This window comes from Cyrtonyx montezumae, unplaced genomic scaffold, assembly GCF_038088225.1.
Source record: "Cyrtonyx montezumae isolate F1298 unplaced genomic scaffold, pur_monq_1.0 scaffold_3, whole genome shotgun sequence".
Lineage (NCBI taxonomy): Eukaryota > Metazoa > Chordata > Aves > Galliformes > Odontophoridae > Cyrtonyx > Cyrtonyx montezumae.
In genome coordinates, this window is record NW_027072034.1 from 149,863,862 (window position 1) to 149,889,081 (window position 25,220).

Here is a 25,220-nt window from a genome sequence, read left to right on the forward strand (position 1 = left end):
GTGCCCAGAGGGTAGTGGTTAATGGAGTTAAGTCCAGCTGGCGTCCTGTTACGAGTGGTGTCCCCCAAGGGTCAGTTTTGGGGCCCATCTTGTTTAATATCTTTATTGATGACCTAGACGAGGGAATTGAGTGTACCCTCAGTAAGTTTGCAGATGACACAAAGCTGGGAGGATGTGTCAAACTGCCTGAGGGTAGGGAGGCCCTTCAGAGGGATTTGGATAGGCTGAACAGCTGGGCTGAGCAAAATGGGATGAGGTTCAATAAGACCAAGTGCCGGGTCCTGCACTTTGGCCACAATAACCCCATGCAATGCTATAGGCTTGGGGCAGAATGGCTTGAAGAATGTGGAGAGGAAAAGGACCTGGGGGTGTTGGTTGATGCTCGGCTCAACATGAGCCGGCAGTGTGCCCAGGTGGCCAAGAAGGCCAACAGCATCCTGGCCTGTATTAGAAATAGTATAGCCAGCAGGAGCAGGGAGGTGATCATCCCCCTGTACTCAGCTCTGGTACGGCCGCACCTCGAGTACTGTGTTCAGTTTTGGGCCCCTCACTACAAGAAGGACATTGAGGCCCTGGAGCGTGTTCAGAGAAGGGCAACAAAACTGGTGAGGGGCCTGGAGCACAAGTCTTATGAGGAGCGGCTGAGGGAGCTGGGATTGTTTAGTCTGGAGAAGAGGAGGCTCAGAGGAGACCTTATTGCACTCTACCACTTCCTGAAGGGGGGTTGTGGCGAGGAGGGGGTAGGCCTCTTCCCCCTGATAAGTAATGACAGGACGAGAGGGAATGGCCACAAGTTGCGCCAGGGAAGATTTAGATTAGACCTCAGGAAGCATTTCTTTTCTGAAAGAGTGGTCAGGCACTGGAATGGCCTGCCTAGGGAGGTGGTTGAGGCACCATCCCTAGCGCTGTTCAAGAAGCGTTTAGATGAGGTGCTAAAGGACTTAATTTAGTAGTTGGGTAGAGATAGTGATAGGAGGATGGTTGGACTAGATGATCTTATAGGTCCTTTCCAACCTTATGAACTTATGAACTTATGAACTTATGAAATTATGCTTTTTACTCATATCTTTTTAATGATTTTAATGTACAGAAAGCAATTTCATCTTGATAGTCTCAATAAGCTGAGAACTCAACCCCTTTCTTTTGGTCACCCAGCTAGAATTATTCTTTTGAGCTGCTGTAAGATTGGTTCATTCTGTTTCTGGTTCTGCTTCCAGGCACTCTAATATCCCTTAGATTTGGCCTCAGGAAGCTAAGTGGAAGAAGTAAAAATGTGCTCAAATTGTGACAAGTTGAGGAACAACTTATTAAGAGAGTGACTCTTTTTTTCTACATTAGCAGTGTAATTTTATAAACTTCTGATTGTGCCCAAGCAAAAGTGCCTGCCTATAAGCTAGTTTTCTTCAGAGTTAATGACATTAAGTCTTACCCGGCTTTCATTCCAATATACGTTATCTTTTTCTCTGGAGAACATCATATAGAGTCTCTTGCTGTTATCTGTCATTACTACTCATAATCTACCATTCAACATCTAGCATTTGTTTTTGTTGCAATTTGGAAATTCACACATATGAAACTTGTTATTTTGCTATACTGAGCTGCTGAATCAAGCCTAAAAGTTTTTAAACATATGACTGCCAAAAAGATAAATCAAAGTGCAGACCTTAATTTTTTGTAAATATAGCAAAGCTGTGTTCCAATTAGGAGGAATCTGCTACCAGAAGTAGGGTCGAGGATCTCTGTAATTCTTTCTGGCACTTTGAAAAACAGAATATCATCTTTAAGTGTCTGGGCTCGTGTGATAGGAAAGCTGTTAGCAGCTTGTAAAAAACATCAAAAGAGGGATGACATCTGAAGAACATTTAACATAAAATATGAAGTTTTAGTAGCAACATCTGCCCATGTCAAATGCAGGTTGGTCTTTCCAAAACTCATGTAACCCCAGGCTCAAAGACACTAGAGAGAAACTTGTTTCCAAGGGAAGAGGATAGATCACTGAGACTGGTTCCCAGTCAGCCAGAAGGCATACCATTTCTACACATCCTGATGCCTTGTATCTGCTAAGAACAAACTGAACTGGTAATTTTACCAAATGCTGACAGACTCTAGCAAAATCTTTTTTATAAAAACCTGTGAATTAGTTTTTATAGGCAACTAACCTTTACATATGGCAGTTCAAAACTTTCCATGTACTTCCTGTTCTGGCAGTAAGTGCATTGTGGCATTTTCTAATATCGGACTACATCAAACTTCCTGTCTCCACCTCCCAGGAAATGTAGAAGCAGAAGGCGTGTTTGGAGAGGGCAGCACAAAGAGACCACGCTGCCCACCACCACAACCATGAACAGACCTTAAAAGTGCACACAGACGGCACTGCAAATGTAGAATGCATTACAGTTTGTGCAAATTTTAATGAGAGAAGTGAGAGGAGAGAGATGAGGGAGGCTGGGTAGAGAATTCACCAGTATGAGAAGAGCCTCTCCACATCCTATATATTCTACTTCTGTGAAACTGAAGCTTAGTACTTCATTCTGAGAAGAATTAGTTATTTATTTCATAATAAATGTCCAGAAATCACTATCAAGGCATCTGTATTAACTGATTTTTTCCTCTCTTTCGCCTTATTGTGTTTCTGGTAGATATCATCTCAATAGATTAAAAAACCACAGAACCATAGATAATCATCCCTTTACCCAGCATCTGTGCAGAGTGAAGCAGACATCAAAGCATATCTGAAAGGAGTCTGCCTATCTCTAAGTGATCCAGTTCTGGTAATTTCAGGGGACAGCTTTGGATAATAGGAACCTCCAGTAGCATCCTACACACAGAGCACGTCCTTCCCATGCAAATATGTCTTTTCCTTTCCTCTGTCCTTCACAGCAGCAGCTGAACATGTACTTGCTGGCTCCATAGCCCTCCCTGCTGTTAACAGCATGGAGAGGATGCATCTGGAAATGCAAAAGATGTGGTGTTTTTGGGACAGACTGTTTCATCATGACCATGATCATTAGCAGCAGCAGCTCCTTCAAGTGATGTTTCACTGATGATACTTGGCATGTTGGAGTAGACGGCAGTGCAAAAGGAAGCTCTGAATTGTGAGGCTGTTTGGTGATAGTATGGGCATTTCCTGCTTTATCTGGTGAAAGATCTGGCTCAGCCCATCCCTGTTGGACTCGCTTTCTTTATAATCTTTTTGAAAATTCCTACTTACTGTGGCTCTTCAGCCTCTTCAAGAAATTCCTAGAAATATCCTTACATATAGAGTTACTTTTATAATCTTTATCAAATGTAGCATGTGGCAGTTTTATCCCACTACTTCTTAACTGTGTAGACAAGGAGAACTTTTTATTGCTCTTTTCTTCTGTAGTAACTTCTATATTAGAAGATTTTTTCTAGACATTCCTTCTTTGTGGGCTAATCCAGTTCTCTCAAAAAACTGGATAAAATAAAATGGAGATTCAGACTTGCAAGCTCAAACAATGCCAATTGCCCATGAGATCCTTTCTCTACCACTTCTAGTTAAGGAGAGAATTCACAATAAATAGGATTAAAAGTTTGACTGCTTGATTTGTTCAGTTCTAACATCTGCTTCCATTCTCTCTAGAGTTGGTTACTTCTCCTGAACCAAATGTCTCACATTTCTGTTATCCATCTGACTACAGGAGGAGTTAACAAATTTCCTAATTAAGGAAGATTTGTATTATCTTTCATTGGACCAGTTGTTATGCTGGAAAAAATGGCAAGGCATTGGCTTTAGAATTCCCTCAATCTGAAGTAATTTCTAAGCTTCCTAGATCTTATTTCTAAACATTGTAATGTAAAGTGAAATATCTAGGAATTCCTACACACTCAGAAGCAAGAAGCAATACAATCTTTCCTCACGACTAACTCCAAGTCACGCACACAGTTATATCATGAATTCTTACATTTCTCTGGGGGAGCACGGGACACAGTTTGGAAGGATTTGCTGTATAAGCGGATTTTGTTCATATGAGATGAAGGGTAAGTTTGCTATTAGAAGGTAGGATAGTAAAAAGCTTGTAGGTCTGGATTATTGTTTAACTTAAAATAATTTACAGAATCTCCATTCATTTTAAGGATTCATTGTTTTGAAACTGAAATTTGCAAAATATTTATGAAAATAAAATAAAATGTAAACATTCCTGAAATGAAAGTTATATTACAGCTTCTCGTTTCTACCTTTGCTTTAGGTAAAGGAGAATTTTACAAATAAATAGGATGAATGTGGTCACATAACGATGTCCTTTCCAAATGTGGGCAAGGAGCAGACTGAAGCCACATGCAGGTGATGCTATTCCCATTGGTCTCATGCTCTGCTCTGCAGAAGATGATAACCTGTAACTAAGTTCCAATGCTTTCAAGTCAGTTACTTAAATTAGTACTTTGACTTCTTATGTGCACCTTATCACTTTGCGGATGAAAATCTATCTGTACGCCCCTTAATAAACTGTAAACTGCTTGAGAGAAAGGAATACTGCATCTTTAATACTGCAATCAGTTGTAAAACTGACACCTCATATTAGGGTAGGTCGTTTGGGATCTCCTTTACAATCCAGCAATCAAAATCACTTTACATCCACAGCACTGTGATGATGGTATTCTTATAATTCCATTCGAAAATGCTTTTGGTTTCACTGTCAGTTCTTATAACCAACAAATCCATTTTGCCATGGTGAGTAACTCTTTCTGCAGTGATGAACAACATGAGATTATTTGAAGTTGGTCTGCTATATTTCCTTTCCTTTCATTAATAATAAGTTCTTTCTAAAAAAAAAAATTAAATGATTGCATTCATTTAGTAATATGAAGTCTTATTCTTTTTCTAGCTCTTAATCTCTTGCTTGGGGTAGAAAAAGTTGTTGTAAGGAAAACAACAGCCTGTTCTGTCTGGAAATTACTTACAGAAATTATCTTCCAACAACTCAGTTGTTCATACTCTAGGTCAAGGACCAGGTTGATGCTAATACACAATAATTAGTAACTTAGTCTATTATTTACTAAGTGAAAGTGGGCATATCTCAATGAGGCAGGAACTGATGAGCAGAGAGGCTGAATGATATGGCAAACTGAGCACAAGGAAAATTTCAAACTAGAACCCTTCACACATACATTCATTTTTTTATTATACATCAGATAACTATGTATCAAATGCTATCATAGCACAATGCATTGCACTTAATAGTTTCCAATTAAATATATTTTAAAGCACCATAAACAAGATGTGAAATTTTTTGGACTAAAGGTAAGCTAAAATGGACAAAACTAGAGCAACTTTTTGTTGTTCTTGTTCTTGTTGGGGGCAGGGAGAAATACTGTCTGAAAAAATGGTCCTAACAGTTACACAAAAAATTTCCTTCAATATTTTAAGAGCATAACTATGCAGGCCTTCAGCCAACAAGCACCAAGTAGAAAGTTCTGGTTTGACATATAGGCTGTGTCATAGACACTCTGAGGTGATGATGCATTCAGTTCTACGCACTCTGTTGTTAATGTTCTATGAGTACTGGAGTTAAAAAACTCTAAGGGCCTTCATATTTTTTCAGCAAAAATGGTATTTTCCAAGTTACACATTACTGATCTGTATAACATTGTGTGACAATCTTTTCCTATTGCTGATACTTGAAATAGGATCTGTTCTGAATCTCTGCAATGATATTTCAGAGGAAATTCATATTAAAATACATGATGTGACCCTTTGTGAAAGTTATTATAAGTTTATATGAGAAAATGCTCTTATTTAATAAAAGCTAATAATACATTATGCTAACACATTTATTATCTACATGCTTCACAGCTATTGGTGGACTTTGCTTTTTGGTTGCTTTCCAGTTTATCAGAAAAAAAAAAAAAGAGTTACAGTGCTGATAGATGGTAAATTTGAAAAGAAATTGGGAAATCCATGATACCGTGGTGAGGAGAGAAATTAACACATGCGATTTTGAAAGAAGAGATCAGTGTCCTTCTAAAGATGGAGCTATAATTGTCCAGATTTCACATTTGATGAGAGCTTATCACTGGCTTATCTTGTTCTTCCTACTGGCATTTCTGTGTCACATTGCCACTCCTGAACTACAGTACTGACTGAAAGAAAAATGTCACCTAATTACTATGAAGAAATGTTTCATTTTGCTGCTTTCTTCAAAGAAACATAAAGCCAAATTCATATTACACATTTCATAATGGGAGACAAATTATACCATTATGATTCCCAGCAGCCTTGTGTCCCCTCTTTGAGTGATGTCTGCCTATGTAGGCCTCTGAACAAAGTCAGTTTATAACTATGTATTTACAAAAAAGTAGTAATAAGATAATCTTTAAAGGCAAAAATGTTACATTCAGGACATTAAGTTTTGCAGCGCTCGTTATAACTATAACAAGTGGTTCACATGGACTCAAATTTTTTTACTAACAAGAAATTCCTGATCTGATGTGTCATGTTTGATTTTCCTCATGATAATGAGGTATGATTATCCTCAGAGTCACAGTGCTCTCACTTAAACTACAGGAGTTTTCATAAGGAGAAAGAAGTTAAAGAATTTGCCTTTAAGGCATTTAAATTTTATATTTGGATGGAAAAAATGAAAAAATAATTCAGTTATTTGAACAGAGATCCTACTCCATTTTGGAGTCTGGTGGAAAGTAGCTGCATAGGTTCTCTTTAATAGGGAGAAGAAAAAGAAAGCAGAAAAAGAGATATAGCTGCAGAGAGGAGTGAGAAAGAAGTAAGAAAACTATTTCCCTTCTTTTATTTTCAGACAGCTATTTTTTGAGGATGTGACTTCATCAATCTTGGCGAAACACTTTATGCTCCTTCTTTTGGCTATTTTGAGCTATTGAGCAGAGCTGATGGCAGGTGACAGCATAGGAAGGTGGCAGCTAATGGGTAAGAACTGACAGGTAACAGCTAACAGATGACAAACAATTTTCCAAGGAGCTACAACTTACGAAATACAGTAGCACTCCACTTTTGTAATTATGCATCGTGTGATTTGTCTCAAATCCATATTGGTAGAACAGCCTCTACAAAAATTTTTCAGTGCAAAAGAAGAGGCCCTTTGTAACTCACACGTTATCATCAAAAATCAAATTCTCCCTATTGCACAAGGTCATGCAGACCCTTCGTACGCCTGGGGCAGAAAAACACTTCTGTAGAATGAAAATAATCTTCTTTTGTGGTGACTTCATGCTCGGAGGCCCTCTCTTGCTATCAATAGGTTGGGGTGAGCAAAAGCTTATTATATGGTGCCTTGGATCTAGTTTTTGTTCAGCTTTGCATCATGCCTCTTGCGTTTACACCACCACACCGTGATGTACAACGCATCTGTCTCCTTGATGGGGAAGCAGGAGGCTTTGATGAGGTCCTGGTGAGTGCTGACTGCAGTGAGATTCTCTGATAAAAGGATCCATAGAAATTCAGAGCTACAGCAGTATGAATGTGAGCTGTTTAATAACAGCCTCAAAGTGAAAGAAACAAAATCCAGCACTACTCCTTCTTTTTGAGTTTTCCAGGTCATGATTGTTTGCTTTCTTGTGCTATTTTTAGGAGACAAATCTCTTTCTTTTCAGGTCTTGCCAGGAGATAAGGCAAGCTTGCTTTGAGATAAGGAGGACTTGAAAAAATCCCGAAGTTGCTAAACTTTTCCTGTGCACATAAAGACAACCAGCTTGACACTACCACATGGCAGGAAACTAAGTGTGTATTATCTTGGAACTGCCTCCCATATACTCAATTTGGATGACAACTTCTTGAGTCAGTAATGGATTTCCTGCCTGTTTTTTTTTTTTTTTATCCTCTCACTTCAGGAAATGACAGTGCTATGTAAAGAACCAAAACAAAATAAGACAACCAACCAAAGAAAACAAAACAAAACCAGAAACAAAAAACCCACAACAAAAACAATAGCATGACTAATTGAATTTGCTAATGTGCTGATGGCATTTATGGAACAAAAATGTCAGGAACGTAAAAGATGCTTGGATGTAGTTATTTATAATCAAGGGACATGAATGAATGCAGAAGAGATCTGGATGGGAATAGTGGAATCAAAGCATAGACAAAAGGTTTTTAGGATGTGAGACAGAAGAGAAGAGATTAATGCTTTCTGGTTTGGCTAGAAGATCAGGACACTTAGAAATCTGAGAAGAGTGGTTACTGCAGTCTTGCTTTTCATCCCTCACTTCCTTGCTTTAAGCTTAGAATTTTTATGATTTTTAATTCTTATTTTGGCTAGGTTGCCAGTTTCCATTTTCTTCTTGGTCAGAACTCGAATATAGCTATATCTTTTAAACACAGGTTTTAGCATAATTCCAACCTATGAATTATCCATTTTTCCTCTGGCATAACATGTGCTACTGAACAAAGTAGATTAAAGCAATCAAAGACTGGAGTTCATGTTGGTCAAGTAAGCAAGCAGAAAACTCATAGAAGGCACCCATGAACGACAATGAATCACTTCATTCTTTTATTGAATGGCCCAATGTATCTTCTGGTGTAGTGTGTCACTGGCTTAGGTTGTCAGCTAATCTTGGTCCTTTACATCAGGCCAATATTCCCATAGTTTTATGAAGGGTGAACACTGACTGAGACTATTTCTTAATTAAGACTTAATTAAGACTTTTTCTTAATTGTCTTTCAAATATATTTCTTTTGGTGTGTGAAATCTGTGCTTTTTCACTCTTGTCTTGGTGGCTTTAACCACACAAGAGAGTTGTGTCCTTGCTGAATGGAAAGTTCAGATATTTGCTTAAATGCTTCACATCTAGAAACTACCTACATGTGAAGCAATTATTTGCAAATATTTGCAATTATTTCCTTTCCTTAAAGCAATAAACAAAGACAGGAGTGTTTTCAGTAGAGAGGATTAAAACCCTTGCTAACTGTGAAATATTTCACTTGTCCTTTAATTTGTTTTTATAGCTCTAAATCCTAGCACTAGTGCTAGCACTCTGGAATGGCATTTCTGCTCTGGCAAATTTTCATCTTATATATATGTGTGTGTGTATATGTATGTAATACATACATATACACACACACAGACATATATATATGTATGTATATATATACATATATACACACACACACACAAACAAACAAATACGCTGAAACAGTTCATAATTGAAGATGAAGCACTTTTTATAGGGGGTCTGCTTTATGTCCTCAGATCCATATTTAGGGTAAATAAAATGCGTAGTATTGCAGAAAAATGCCACCAACTTATTTAAGCACTTAGATTTGGAACTTCTTTACAGGCACTTATTGAAAGAATGAAAGACAAAGTAAAAAGGATGAAAAATCTGGTCTGTGAAAAGTGAATTTTAAGGCGACAATTTCTACTCAGTAAAGTACCCCTTACATGGGCACTTACATGGTGGTGGAAGATGCTGGCACTTGCCATAGTAGCAAACAATCGAGGAATGTGAGATGCAATTTAGACACTAGGGTTAATTTAGAGATGGTGTAAAAAGAACTCTTATTTTCCTGCAGTGCTGAAGACTGGAAACACCAAAACCAAACAGAAGGTGCTGATGTTGTAACTGGAGTATTAAGATCAAGCTGATGTGTGCAAGTAAAAACTGCTGTAAAGAAATTCAATTTTGAGAAAATGTTCTTTCTTGGGATAGAATACATGAGTTTAACGCCTTTTATTCTTCTTGTGGAAAATAATGTGGTATATTACTTAAAAACAAAATTAAATCAAGATTGGCATCTTGATAGCTCAGTACTGTTTTGTAATGAGGTTTCTTTCTAACTATCAAAGACAATATTATAACTTGTCATCGTCATTTTTATAAAGTGAATGTAACTACTTCATTTTGATAATTTCACATCCTCTTATTGGTTAATCATAAAGAAAAATAACATCAAAATAGAGTGACATATACACTATACACTAAGGACTTCAATCAAAATGAGGAGAGTGGAAATATCAGGAAACAAAACTGTGAAAGACAAACTATAAAATCTAGGAAGATCTAGAAAAATATGCAAGTGCAGATTTTTTGAAATACCCTACATTAATTGGGACTATAATTTCTTTCTTTAAGTCTCAAAAGTTAATTAAGGAAAATTGTGTCAGCAATGGCACATTCATAGGAAAAATATTAAAATATTAAATGGCCACCAGGATGAACAGGATTTTCACTTACGCCTACTTTCATAAATAGCTCTTGATTTCTCATACAGCTCATATGGGTCAGGTTTCCGTGGATCAAAGGCCTCTGTTGAATCGGGAAATGAACTCCTGTGAAGAGTGGGTGGGTAGGGAATATTCTGTGGCATAGCTGGAGCAGATAGGCTTGTCTGAGGGCTGCCTTGATTCTCCCATCGTTCCATCACCTGGAACAAAAACACACAGAGAATAAAGCTGTTTTGTAAAAACTGCAAGTGCCACAGTCAGGCTAAAGACAGCGATTTCAGTAAAAGATAAGGCATTTTGCAAATTATCAAATCCCCTCACATTCTTTTGGAAGATGTGCATTGCGCTGCTTTAAAATTATTTGGTTAAAGTTGTCATTTGTCACTCAAGGGAAGATGTTATCTTTCTCAGATAATATGATCCAGTGTGGATTAAGATCCAACACTGCCCTGCAGCACGTGGAATATCTCTCACAGAATGCCCTGAGCTATTGGAAAGCATTCTACTAAAGGCAAAATCTGTATGACTGAGAAGATGAAAACTATCAGATTCAGCAGAATACATAAGTGAGAAGAGTGCTTAACAAAGAAGTGCCCAGGCTGGATTGCAACTGAATGATCTTAATGTTGTGTCTTTCAAGAACGCATGAAGATACCTAGCTGCAAAGGGAGAAAGAAATAGATTACTGTAACTGCAAACAAAATCTACAGCTTCATGTACGAACATATAACCCCCAAAGGTGAAATTATTAGAGCAGGTATTTGAGTAGCTAGTTGAAAGACACAATATAGAACAAGGTGAGCATTACTCTGATGCAGATTTTTTCATTATTTGTGGTTTCTTTCTTCTAATAAAAATTACACTGTTGCCATCTAGCCAAGTTCCCAAGCACAGGATAAGTATTTCTGCTCCTACAGACCATTAAAAGTAGAGGAATGTACGCAGGAGTGTATTGTCTATTCATGAAAACTACCTCAAATCCAAGTTTTCTTCAAGGCTACCTTTTTTGGTCTCTGAAGCACATCAGTCAAGAAGGGAGATAATATGCACTGTGCAAAGACAACTTAGGGATATTAGGATTTTCTATTTTTGAAGGAACTGGCTACTAATTAAATTCCATTAGCAAATATGTTTGAATATGTTTGTTAAAACAAACACAAACGTTTATCCCAGGTAATGAATATTTGACTTTGCCTCTTACCCCTCTGAAGCAAAGGCTGGTAGAACCTCCAGAACATTGTATTCTTTCATATACTCCAACAATCAGTTAATTCCACAAAAATTTACTCTCAGAAGTAAACTGCAATTAAGAACCACGAGCTTCTAGTACCCATCAGCAGTGCTTCATCAAAGATGACTGCAAGTCTACAGAAAGTCTGCTATATACATTGTGATTATCCTTCAACTCCAGTCCCTTGGATTCAGAAAGTATTTGGCTCAGAAGGTGAGCTTTCATCAGGATTTTCAACAACTGTTGTGCATACTACACATGCTTGAGAGTCTTTGCGAAGAATGTGCCGAGTAACCATCACTCTGCACATCCCCAAGTGATCTGACACTTAACTTCTTACTTCAAGACAGAATATAGATACTAGCCATTTTCAGATGTTGAGGACCTTATTTATACCTTAAGCTACAATTAGTCAGAGTTTTTGTGGCAAGTAGGGCAGAATCTGAAGAAATGAAGGTATTTCAGTAAATCATGGATGACTCACACAGTTGTATGTACTGCATATAATATGTAAATTGAGCAGGGGAAATATTAATGCCAATAATGAAAATACAGAATGTTGTATTCAATTCTCAGCAACAATTTTCAAGAATTTAAGGTGGGTCAGATATAAAAGATGGACTCTAGGACGTGATATGAGAGACAATGTGTGTGTGCATATCCTGTGGAATAAGGTGCAATATACTTGAGTTATTTTTGAACTAACTTAGGTACAGGAAAGTACCTAATGTACATTCAGGTATCTTTTGCAGTGAAATGAATGCATCCTATGCTAAGCAGACTAGCCTGAGTGGCAACCCACATGAAAATCACAATAATTGTTCTTATAGTGCCTCCAGGCCTAAAGGAATTACCTAAGACACATATAAACATATACGCAGGGTATAACTGTATTATGGAAGTGTAAATTCAGAGGTTTCCAGAAACAAATCTGATTATGAACCAAACATTTAAGCTGGGGTCAGTACAAATTCCTTGTATAATACAGGAGAATGTTTAAGGTTTGCCTATGTTAAGGAATATGAAAAAGAATAAAAGACAGTAAATCTACCTATTATATATCAAATATTGTATATTATATTAAACCACTTCTATGAAGCAGAAAGACGTGGAAACAAGGCTAGAAGTAGAAGTTTCCTAGTTTTTAGGAGAATAGCAGAGAAATAGATAGAACACTTACCTCTTTCAAAATGTGAAACTGCATAAAATTAAAATATTTATAGAAGACTTTGAAAAGATGGAGGAAAACAATTATCTTTGGTGAATAAACTTTTCACTGGAGGAAGGACAGGAAATGAAATAAATTCACAAAATCCTACTGTGTCTCACATATCTAATTCTTGTTTGCTTCTTTTTGATCTCCAAATCTCTCTCCCACCTTGCTGTGGGTAATACTGCTAACACAAGTAGTTCCAGATGCAGACAAAGATAAGTGGAATTATACCTCCAAACTCATATGAATTAGTTAAATAGTCACATTGAGTTTTGCAGTGAGTCACCATAATGGTAACTTACAGATAAGGAACTGTTGGAACTGAGTAAACGTGGTGTTGCATGCAATGTATAAAATTTAAATGGGGTAATGGTTTGGTGACATTACTCAAATATAATTTGCACTAATATTATATTACATATGATACATACAATATAAATATCCTCTATATACATAGAAATCACAGGATTCCTATCAGCTCATCTCTTCTCTTCCAGTCAACAGCCTGTGGTCCCTTTTTGATCTAGGAGAGTCATGATTACTTTTCACCTCTATAGCCGGAGAGGTGAGGGTAAGTAGCAGTCACACAGGCAAAAAAGAAGCCTGGTTTGTGGCCACCTTTTGCTTTTCTTTCCTGCTACACACCTCCAGGGTGTCAGCAAGGTGCTACCTTATTCAGTGAGCCCTGATCTGCTTGAAAACTACAGTGTAGTTCTTTGGCTTTTCATCAAGATCTATGATTGCTATTTCATCATTTTTTACCTGAGACTCAAAGCAGATTGTCTCAGACAGGCAGGAACCTGAAACTAGTGAAAATAGACTAGCCCTTAGTTGACAGATGCATGTTTACAGGGGCCTATACATACCCTGTTAATTTGTTCAAGAAAAAAACTTATGGTGATACACTTGCTTATGGTGTATATATCACCAACTTATGGTGATACAAATGCCAATACATTGCATCTATCCTCTGACATTTTACATCAAGAATACCACAAGGTGAAAGCAGTTTGATGGAGTTGCATCAACTGATTAATTAACTGTTATTTGTATTTACCAGGTTACAAAAATCATTTTGGTTGCAATAAAGATGCCACTATCTAAAATGAATGGACGTGAAATTGTGAGGTTTTAGCATTAAAACACCCTAACACAAAAAGAAGAAAGCTATAAAAAATAGCTCTAGACCTACTAATGTGTAAAAGAATAAAAATTACTCTCAAAATTTTAAACTCAATCCACCTGTAAAACAGAAATTTGCATGTTTTCTACTGCAAATAAATGGCCAATGAGACTGGCCTCAGTGATGGTGCCTCCTGCTGCCTTCTCCAGACTAATTTTTGAGCTACTGTCCTTTTGGTTCCTGTCACCCATCCTAAAGTTCCTTTCTCCAAACAGCACTTGGCAGGCTCCAAGTGCATAGATCTGCAGAACTTATTAACAAGGCCACCCCTGATGCTGTGTCTCACCTAGAGTTGGGGCACTGCTGAGAGGTGTCTCCCGAGCTGGGAACAGGTGGGTTAGATGAAAGTCTACAGAAATTTGCTTTGAATGATAGTCATCTTACGAACTCAATGTGTATAATTTTGAAAGGGAACTTACAGGCTTTGGAGTTTTCCATGGAGAAAAGAAACCTGAAATAAACAAAAAATAATATTAGCAGATTTTTCCGGTGCTTAAAGGATGGAGGCTCAGTGGTGTCTTTGCTCCCATTCTCGTATCTGTCCGCTGATAATATTGACATATTAGAAAACTGTACATACAAAGGAAGAAATTACAATCCACAGGGGATAATTTCTAAGAAAAATACATGCATAAATATATATATATAAGCATATATATACATGCATGTGGAGCCATTGAGATCATTGCCATACTTCTCAAACAGCATGGAATTACGATGAAATTAAAATAATTAAACAGAAGGACTTCCAATTGTCTTGGAGGACATTGGACAAGACACCAAATAACCTGATATTAATGTGTTAAATGCAATCACACCTTTAAGAAGAAGCAATTCAGAACATCATATTAAAAAAATAATACATCTAATTCAGACTTTTTTTTAGAGGCAATGCCTAGAGAACAGTTTCATCCATCTAGGCACGGCAGCAAAGTCTTGGGGGGAGTTGCTTGTCTCTTTTTTTGATATATTTTACCTTTTATTAGTATTTTCTGACATCTTCTATTTCTTTTGCCATTGTTAGCAAGAGGTTGGACATGTCTATCTCTTCTAAACAACTAGTTATTTCCTTTGTTACCAACTGACTGATACCTACTGTAGTTTACAAATGTTTAAAACTCCAGATATGTCATTTTTCATAAAAGGAAATAATTTGAAACACTCATTGTAAACACTACTTGTATCTTGTGCAGCACAATTTCAAAAAGTTAAACACACGAAGAATTAAATAAAAACAAGGATTTCAAAGGATATTGGGTCACATTTTCAAAAACACACATTTTCCACATAGCTTTCATCAAAAAAAGCTCATTCTCAGTTCTCAGTTTTCATTTTCATTCTCAGTTTAACAGCAGGTTAAAAAAAACACAGTGAGATTCCCAACATTAAAAGCTCATGACAAATAGTTTTGTCAGAAACACAAATGTTGAAGGTTCTAAACTGAGACCTCTCAGAGGAAGGCTGCTTTTCATTTCAAAACATGAATTAATTTCTAAGAGTAGTACAGAATTCATTATTTCATTTTCCAAGGTGAATTTAGAAAAACAATTAAAATCACAAGGAAACTAGGGAAAGTATCTTTCTACAGATAAAAGGCAAAAGGAATTGTATTTGAAACATTTAAAGCTCCTGGAACTCTATGATGATTAGGTAATGAGTGTTTTGCAGTCAAACACTGGCTGTTTAGTAACAAGTGACAGTGTTTTTAAACCATAAGTATATTATGAAAAGTAATCCTAGAAAGTTTTACTTTTACTGACTCTGCCATGTCTAGATAGAAACCTCCTTATTAAAGAGTAGACAGATTTCTTTCCATCTGCAAATTCAAGCTGAGATAACAGGCATCCTATATAGTTCTGGCTTGTGTGACACCACCAGCACCTGTAGCAGAAACTCACTTAACACCTTGGATGGTAGAAATTTGAAATTTTTCATACCTGCTGTTGTTCTGGACAGCTAATGAGACTGAAAGTTAAAGAACATTTTTCCCCTGAAACCTAAAAATAAGACTTGAAACTTGTAAGGATGTCTGCAGAAAGATCCCTCAGATCAACTTACAAGGGTATCATGTTTGAGAAATATTTGTAGAGGTAACCTTCCCTGCCCACTGCTACTGCTGAATGTCCCACAGCATATCATCTGCAAAAATTACTCCCAGTCAGATTGAATCATTTTAGTTCCTGCCCTGTTCACTTATTGTCTCTACCTAAAAATTCGCGCTGCTGGACTTATCATATTTTTACTTGATAGTAAAAATTTCTGATAAGTATTTACAACCAAATAATGACATATACACCAAGTAATTTTCTTTTTAAGATCAATAAGAAAATTCCAGCATTCACTGTAAAAAGGGCACCTCAAACTTATATTTAGCCTAGTGACTGTGGGCACAGACTGCAACATAAAATCGACAGCATTTACACTCAAAACAAGAAAAGGCAATGTTTATTCACACAGCATGAAATTATATTAAAAGAACTAATGGGTCTAGGTTGCGACAGAGGTAAAAGATTCAAAACAAGATTTAAAAGAAGCATTGGATATCCATCCATATGTGTAGGAAAGCACATCGGAAGGATAACATCTCTAGAGGTAACCTACCTTGGAACTGATACTAAAATTGATTCTTCAGATTTCAATTCATCTATTAGATCAAGGCCTCATGTAGGATGACACAGTTGGGCACGTATGCCAAACACTAGGTGCTAGACACAAGGTCTGGTTCCATAATGTTCTTTCTATCTTTCATATATCTCATGACAGTTTTAGTTTTCATCAAATAGTACATCTCCTCAGATGAACTGTTCATCTTTTTCCTAACCTAAACAAAACTGCTCTTTAGTCAATTTATTCAACATGACACTGATTATGGATAATTGATGTGAACTATAAATGTCCAGAATTATAACTGATACATAAATACATGTGGCTATTGCTGCAAATGAAAGAATTCAACAGTGTAATGCATTATGGAATACACTGTAAGCATAACAGAAACTTCACATGGAAATGAATAAAAACTAAAAGTACTTTCCTTTGGATTCTGCAAGCTCCCTTCTAACTTTCACCTTTTTAATACTGTTCTTCAGAACTATAAAACTGACTTCTGTATATGCTGAAAAATGAGGCTTGAAAGCTTATCTGAAGAATACATTTTAATGATGTGCATACTTAACTATGTTGGCCTTCTGCAGACAGATATACAGATGGCAGTGAGAAGCAGTAGATTTGCACTTGGTCTGGCCTCACTTCTCAGTACTGTTTTTTCCCTTGGTTCATTTCCTGCCATGAGTTTTCTTCAAAAGAGATGGTGGGACCCTGCCTGGATGGCAGCACTTGGCAGATGAGCATCAATCCGTTACTGATTTTGAGACAAGACTGAAATTTGTTGTCCAAAAAGTACAGTTTTCAATTTCTCGAGTATTAATACAGTACAGATACTGCTCAACCTTTTCAACAGCTTGCATTTAACTACACACATACATACAGGATAAACTCTTATAACCGCCTTAATCCATTCCCAAATTTCTACTCCCCTCTTCAAGTCCCAAACCTCAATAGTCCAAAATCAGGAAAAGCAACTTCTAGAAAAAGCAGAATAGCTGAGAGGATTATATATACATACATATATATATATACACACACACACATACATATAAATGCATAAAGACACGTATCCACATATACTTCAAAATCAGAAATAATAAAAGTCAACTTTCAGCCACCTAACAGTACTTTACACGATTAATTCTTTCTATAAGGCATTTTCTGCTCACCCACGTATCTGACAGCCATTACTTCTTATCAAAGCTTTCCTGCATGAGCTGTGGATCACTTTCCAAATTATCCCATATCACTTCATTCATTTTAAATTAACAGTTTAGTTACACCCATCACCATGCAGTGAAATGTAACATAATGTGTAACCTCGTGACAATAAAGCACGTAACTTCCCATACCTCTACAAAGTTCCTTTTCAGTAAACAGTGATGTATTTTTAAATAATGGCTACTTAAACTACACCAAGATTCAGCAGCTGTTGGCCAGCATCTTTATAGCAATTTTAATGGTTTCATTTTAAATAAATAAGATGAGGAAGCAGTAAGTCATTTTTAAAAATCAGTATTACATTCCCTTGCAAATCAGTATGTAAAAAATATTTTTGACACTCAGTTATTAATTATATTTACTGCCTTTAAAAATGAGCTTCCCTGCAAATCAGTGCAGGGAACTGTTATTACTGTACTAAGAAACACCAGTAACAGTAAACAGTTACTGTACTATGATGTTTTTGGAAAAATGTATTTCCTCAGATCAAGGAAATTTCCACTTTTAGGCTGCTATACTTTTTTTTTTTTTTTTTTGTAAATGAAATTATCCTGAAAGAAAAAAACAAATCACTTAATACTTACTGTATTTATTTATTCTTATATACAAATGTAAGCATGCTTTTATGATAAAATATGATTATGAATTTCACACACGCTTCACTTACAATTCAGTGAGTATTTGGTGAAGCAAAGTTTGGCTTGCTGAAAGACTCTTCTTGGCCAAGAGTTAGAATATTTACAAGATATAATCGTGCCTTGATTTTTTTTTTTCATTAAAGATATTACATTTGGCATCAGTCCAAATGTCAGCAATACAAAATGAGCCTACAGTTATTAGTCTGCTGCCCTGTGCATGACTTTTTGCTAACTTTTCATGTCCATTTGTTTCCAGCCACAAGACAAAGCAAGTTTCTTCACTACTTTGTATTGATTCACAGAAAATTTGAGGCCTTGTTAAGTCACAAGTAACCAATGTAAGTGTCACCTAACCACAGGACCTTTAAGGATGTTCATCTCTATGGCAGACATGTAATTAAATTGAAGCCTGGGAAGACCTTGATTTCTGCAGTGACGGCGTGTGGTAGTACTGCAGAGAGAAACTTAAGAGTGTCAAAAATAAGACCTTTTCAGCCAAAGCAGTATTCAGGGCACGTCATCCTCCCTCTGCATCTCCCGTCTTGCTGATGATACAGCAAAAGTTTTGCCCATTAGCTTTCACTGGGCTTCTTGTGCTGCCTTTTTTACTTTCATTTTTTACTTTTTTTGGGTGTGTGTGCTAAAAGCCTTGCAGCATATGGCTTCCTGAACCAAGCTGTCCCAAGCATTACACAGACTTTTCTCATATAGATGTTTGGAAGTCAATGAACGGATGCTGATGAGCACTCCCAGAGCATTAACTTATTCCATAGACATCTTATTAAAGTCCTTGTGACAACACTTCAGCAAAAGTTTTCCTTCCTAGAAAAGTTTCTGTAGAAATCTGCTGTCACAGTAGATTTTTTTTTTAATCCTTTTCTTTCTTTTACTGGGATTAGTGAGAGGTCTATAAGTTGCCTACACTGGGCCATAATTGCAGAGGTGCCAAGAACCCATTATTTTTAAACTGATGTGACAGCATACAACTGCTCTGAGAGTTGAAAGTCCTGGTATACACATTTTAGCAGGATGCAAGAAACCATTTCTTGTCACTCGTGTGACATCTGACTTCTCCTTCTGTAAGTTTACAATTTGTTGATCTGTACATGGTACGTGTGGATTAGGTGCACAAAACTCAAACTACAACTGGGCTAACTGCTTAAGAGAAAATATTTTCAAACTAATATAAAAAAAAAAAGCAACACAAAACAACAATGACAACAATAAAAAACTGCTGGGAGAGAAAATGGCTTTCTTGTTAACATAAACCAAAGGCATAAAATTAACACAATTATTCTTCAAACATTTTCCCCTATTCAGGTAAACAAACCCAATCAAGGAGAATAAGTACATTCAATTAACTTGTACACTGTTCTAAACAAAACCTAAAAGGAAACAACAACTTAAAACTGATGGAAATTACAAACACAAGAAGGTGTTTGAATTGATCATCATATTTAAAACATCAGCTGGGAAGGGCAACTAGAGGCCCAGGTTCTAATACAAACAATCATTAGTACCTCTTTTTTTTTTTTCCAAAGGTTTGTTTTCTTTCTTTTTTTTTTTTTTTAATAGCTTTAAGCATCAGGCTCTTACTCAACCAACAGGAGAAAAATGATTTACCTGGAAATAGACAGTAGGCGTAAGAAAATTGGGAGCTCTAGTTCTTCAAGCATAGATAGCTAGTCCTGTTGTCAGATGTACCTCAGAGTGATGGTGCCATGCCACAGAGGTCTTTGATTAGGGTTTGGCTGCTGATGCAATGAGTCAAAAACCAACACAGCCCACACTGGGGGTGGGATGGATATTAACAAAGCATCAGGTTTGATTGGGCACTTAATGTTATATATGGTTAAATCCAGAGTATTTTGGCTGCAGCTAGCTTCCCCCTGCAGTGGCCTACATGCTGGTAGCATAGCACATCACTGATGTAGCACCATGCTACACTGAGATGTAGGCTGGCCACAGTCACCAGTTATAGTAAATGCAGGTCCAGTTTAGTAAAACTGTGAAATACATCTATTTTCTTTAGAGCTATTTACATATGCTCAGATGTTATCAATCAGCTTTGCCTGATAGAGACTCACAATGATAGAAACTGATCTCAAACCCAGGTGTAGCAGCACTAACAGAAGCAGTTCTCCAACAGAAATGAGCAGCTTTTCACTCTCTTTGGCCTGACACTCTGAAGTGACACTGAAGAATGAATACGTTTCCCAGCCACAGAGAATCACTCTATCAAGGTGAAAGGGAAAGAGCAAACAGTCCACAGGAAGTTCAGCTGAGTCCTTAAGAACTCATCAGGGCAGCACCTTCTCTGGCTCATCTCCAGATAATCTGGGGGCAATGTGAGTCCAATACCGTATTTCAGCATTTTAAGCTTCCCAATTTGTAATGAGTAGCATAAAGTGTAGGACAGTGAGGTTTATCAGAAACGACGTGGAAGCAGAGGAGCACTTTGGGAAATTAAACCTGATCTCATTTCACTGGGGTCTATAGAACTGATATAAAAACTTAATTGACTGTGAGATCAGATATTAAATCAATAATCATCTTTTTATACATAAGGAATACTTTTTGTGCTGTTCATGAAATTTCACTGACCTTGACTTTTCAAGCAACAATTTCTCAACAATATTCAGTTCATCACAAATAATTAGAGAAAGGATAGCTATTCAAAGTCATGTATAGTAGAAGTGTTTGCTGTTCAAGCTCTGACCCTCACCGGTCACCTGCATCTATGAGAATTTCCTTTAAAATACACCAGAGAATCTCAAGCTACCATTAAGTTTTTGTTTTCATGAATAGCAAAGAGTCTTTGTTAGCAAGAATGCAGCCGTCAGAAAAGGTCAGCAGCTGGCATAGTAATGAGTTAATTTACATTCTAATGGACATGCATCTATTTATTTTGCTTGTCTCATGCAGCTCTGTGAATTGCTTATCGGTCAGAGATTGAAAATAATTTCTGGCACTAAAAAGCCCCAACAGACCAAATATTGTCTCCTGATTAATCTGGAAGTGAAGCAGCGAATTTCTGGGTCATAGCTAAAATAGCAAGGAGGCAGATGCAACACTGTCATTGAGAATTTTTGATGCTCAAGTGTATTGGAGATAGTAAAAATAATAAAAAATTACAACAATTTCTGGAAATTAGATGTATATGTTTGGAACAAGCATCTTTTCATGTGGTCAGCAAGAACTGATTACTTTCCACAGATGATATTTTATAGTAAACACAGAATGTCGCATTGGGTGGTAACTCTGTAAGAACTTTTCTGGTGCCTATTATCACAACAATGAACACAGTTACAGATTTGTTTCCTTGTTGATAGCAAGCCATATTATCTGAAGGGCAGCTATGTCTCAAAATAGAGAAAATGGTGCTACAGTACAATTCATAACAGATTTTACTGGGAAAAATGAAATGGGAAAAGATATTTTTATAGAACAGAGGAAAATCTCTGTCTCTTGAATTTTACTAAAGAAGATTCCACTAGAAGTTCAAAATCCCTTAATCCATTTTCTGCTTTGTGGTTTGCAACCATTAGCACTGAATGAAGTGTTATTTTCCTTACTGAGGTGTATAATAGATGCACGCTGTATAAATACTACCCCAGTTAGCTGAAGTCTACATTCTTTGTTACTAACACATGGAGTCTTAAGAAAGAGATCTCAGAAGTTTGCTTGCAGGTTGCATACTCTCCTGACATCTTGAAAAGGTCAAGAGATTTTTTCTGTACATACAAGCAAAAGAACCTTTTTCTTGGCAGAAGGAAATTTCCCCTGAAGTTTCTCCAGTTTTGCTTAGGTGTGTACTCCAATGACTGCTGCCCAAACCTGTTGCTAGTTCATGTGCCCAAGCCAGGCTAAGGATTACAGTTTCTGCCATACTGTTCTAATGCTGCACAAGCTAACAATGCAAATAATGCCCTTTCTTGAGCAAACACATTGTGGTAAGTAGCTATCCTTGAGCAGAGCAGACACAGCAAGGTGAAATGATTTGTATATGTCACACATGCTGGATCAGCAAGATGATTTAGAATATAAATTGCATCTTCAAATTTTGGCAGCTTCTAGATTGGACTGTGAGTTTTGCCATTCCCCTAAAGACTTTACCTACTTGCTGAGAACAAGTCTGACAGTTCAGCATGACTTTACCAGGAGTTAATTTAAGCTGCAAAACTAACTTTTCAGGAATATTGCACTGCATTTTCAGAGCTCACTTGACAGTCGAAAACTTTGCCTAACTATGCCACTGTTTCTGCTCCTATCTGTGTTTATAATCTCCTTCTATTTAATCTTTTACACTTTCTAGGCACATTAGAGAAAATTCAGTTTACATCATGGCCTGTCATTTTGATGAACATGTTCACAATATTTTCCATTAAATGCAGATGGAGAATAAGGTCTTTGTACTCAGAGTCCTAAAGGCCTTTTCCTGAAAATGCACTCACAAAGAGTCTTCAGCAATTCTTGGGAAAAAAAAAGAAAAAAAAGGAAGAACAATTAAACTTTAAAACCATTCATTTGGTTGCATGCGAGTTTCACATTAAGATATGGATGCAAAGAAGTCAGAAGATATTTAGTGTTGAGATCTATACTGCCAGTTCCTGCTCAATTCATTGCATCCCTGTATCCCCCAAAACGTCTCCCAAATTCCTCAGATGCCTGTTCCCAAACTTCCACACTCCTCTGTACCTTGTTGCTAAGGCTTCCAAGTCCTATATTGAAAATCAGCTAGTCTTGAAATGGAGATCAGAAAAATCCCTAAAATAATTAATGAAAATAAATGTAGAGAATGCCCCTGGTGCCCATCACTAAATAGTCACGGGAATGGAAAACCTTGCAATGCAATGCTTCACTCAAATGAAAGACGGAAAGCCAGTGCAAGGGAAATTGGGATAAACCATGCAACTGAGGCTGAACACCAAAGAACCAAGTCGAGTAAGCTTTCAACTAACTGAACAGAGGTAGCAGCAATACAGTGAACTGAAAATCTGTCTCTACTTTGCTGATTGTATTGAAGAGTTTTCCAGATATCATCTCTGTGTCGTTTGGGTTGCAATACGAATCCTTTAGTATTGCCAGTTGTGACAGAGGACCAATAGGTGGGAGGCGAGGTGGAATACAATAGGACAACTCAAGTAGCATTGAGTTATTTTATGTAGTCTACTGAAGACCACATCAGCTATAGTGGACACAAACTGAGAATAGAGTAGAACAGAATAGAATAGAACAGAATACAATAACTTCAAGTGGAAATGACTAGAGATTAGACCTGAGGAAACATTTTTTCTCTGAAAGAGTGGTCAGGCACTGGAATGGCCTGCCTAGGGAGGTGGTTGAGGCACCATCCCTAGCGCTGTTCAAGAAGCGTTTAGATGAGGTGCTAAGGGATTTGATTTAGTAGTAGGGATAGTGATAGGAGGATGGTTGGACTAGATGATCTTGTAGGTCCTTTCCAACCTAATGAACCTATGAACCTATGGACCTTCCAGTATCATCTAGTCTGGCTGTCTGAGCTCTTCACAGATACCCAAAAGATAAAGCATATTATGAAGAGTGTTATCCAAATGTCTTTCTCCGATAGGCAAGGGGCATCAACCACTTCTCTAAGAAGCTTGTTCCAGCATTTGAACACCCTCACAGTAAAAAATTTTTTTGCAATATATGGACTTTAGCCTGGACCTCCTCTGGAACAGCTTTGTTCCATTCTCTTGTCTTTAAAGACTGATCTGCAGATGCCTAACTGTTGCAATTTGTGAACTAGGAACTTAAGATGCACAATCATAGTTCTAGTAGTGTAGGTCTGACGTTACTCAGAAATCTGTACTAGAGTGGCAGGTATGACACAGAAACTATTAGATAAGTTGGAGCTTTGGTTATCATCCTCGATAATCTCACAGTTATAGTTACAGTAAAGTTACAGTAAAGTTTTTGATAGTCCTAAATGCCTGCTAGTGAGTTCAGATCTGAGCCCAGTGTTCCAGTCCTGATTTCTCTGAGGTTTGGGAGCTCAGAGTTCATCACAAAGGAACAAATAACTAACTGCATACTCTGAGAGACGCTGCTAGTTTCATCTGACCACCTTTCTGAAATGTTATTATCAAATTATGCCGTAGTAACTTCAGAATTTCGTGTTTAATATGGATTAAGCTGTCACCATGGTTCTGAATTTTGTTGACTTGCCTTTGAAATCTCATCCTTGACAATGTAAAATGTCAGGAGCTCAGGTGTGTTAACTAATTGGCTCATTATCAGACCACATGGCAGAATGATAAACTCTTGATGACAATGTAATGAAAAGGTAATCATACTGCTTGGGCACAGTGGTGGAACCTGGAATAAGCAAGAACATGCTTAGTTGATTCTTCATATCCAGACTTGATTAAAAGTAATAATTGCTTCACGCTTTCTAGCTCCTTCACACCAGCTTGATAGACTAGTTCATTCATGGTTATTAGGATTAAGGTAGAACAGAAAGACTGGCAGAAATAATAATAGAAAAAAAAACTAACCACAAGATTATATTCTTTTTTTTATGATTGAATCTTAGCTGAAAAGGAATATCATTCAGTGTAGGAAAGTGGAATATTTGGCAGGTGTTGTTAGTAGATGTACAAAGTGCAAGTATTTGTCTAAATGAGTACAAAAACAACTAAGAGAAAAATGCATTTCTAAATGCTCAGTTCTCTGACTGAACTTCCAGGTAATTTACCTGACTTAGAACTGCTGAAGATTTGTTATTGCCTACAATTATACATACCTAGTAGAGAGAAATCTCTTTGCTTTCATGTCCATAGAGTCAAGAGGTAATTCTCAGCATTTGACTTACTTATTAAGTACGAAGCTGAATTTAGTAAAAGCTTTGCAGTGATTGAAATTATAACAGTGAAATGATGTGAAGTTCAGATTTAGCATAAGGTCATAGGAATCAAAGAAAAACTGGAGAGACAGAAATTATGATTGA

At 37.0% G+C, this 25,220-nt stretch overlaps 2 protein-coding genes across 7 annotated transcripts in view; both read right to left on the bottom strand.

The window, feature by feature from the left end:
- Positions 1 to 25,220, bottom strand: part of GSAP (gamma-secretase activating protein) — a 416,138-nt gene that overhangs the window by 367,203 nt on the left and 23,715 nt on the right. The gene's annotated exons all lie outside the window — the stretch shown is intronic.
- The window catches only part of MAGI2 (membrane associated guanylate kinase, WW and PDZ domain containing 2), a 718,224-nt gene that overhangs the window by 77,938 nt on the left and 615,066 nt on the right, over positions 1 to 25,220 (bottom strand). For 5 of the 6 annotated variants that reach the window (XM_065743670.1, XM_065743668.1, XM_065743673.1 and 2 more), the window contains 2 exons: positions 14,204 to 14,235; positions 10,168 to 10,357 (listed from right to left, as the gene is read on the bottom strand). In XM_065743670.1, coding sequence (XP_065599742.1) covers positions 10,168 to 10,357; positions 14,204 to 14,235 — 222 coding nt within the window. The remainder of the gene's footprint in view (positions 1 to 10,167; positions 10,358 to 14,203; positions 14,236 to 25,220) is intronic. The other variant, XM_065743669.1, reaches the window with a different exon arrangement.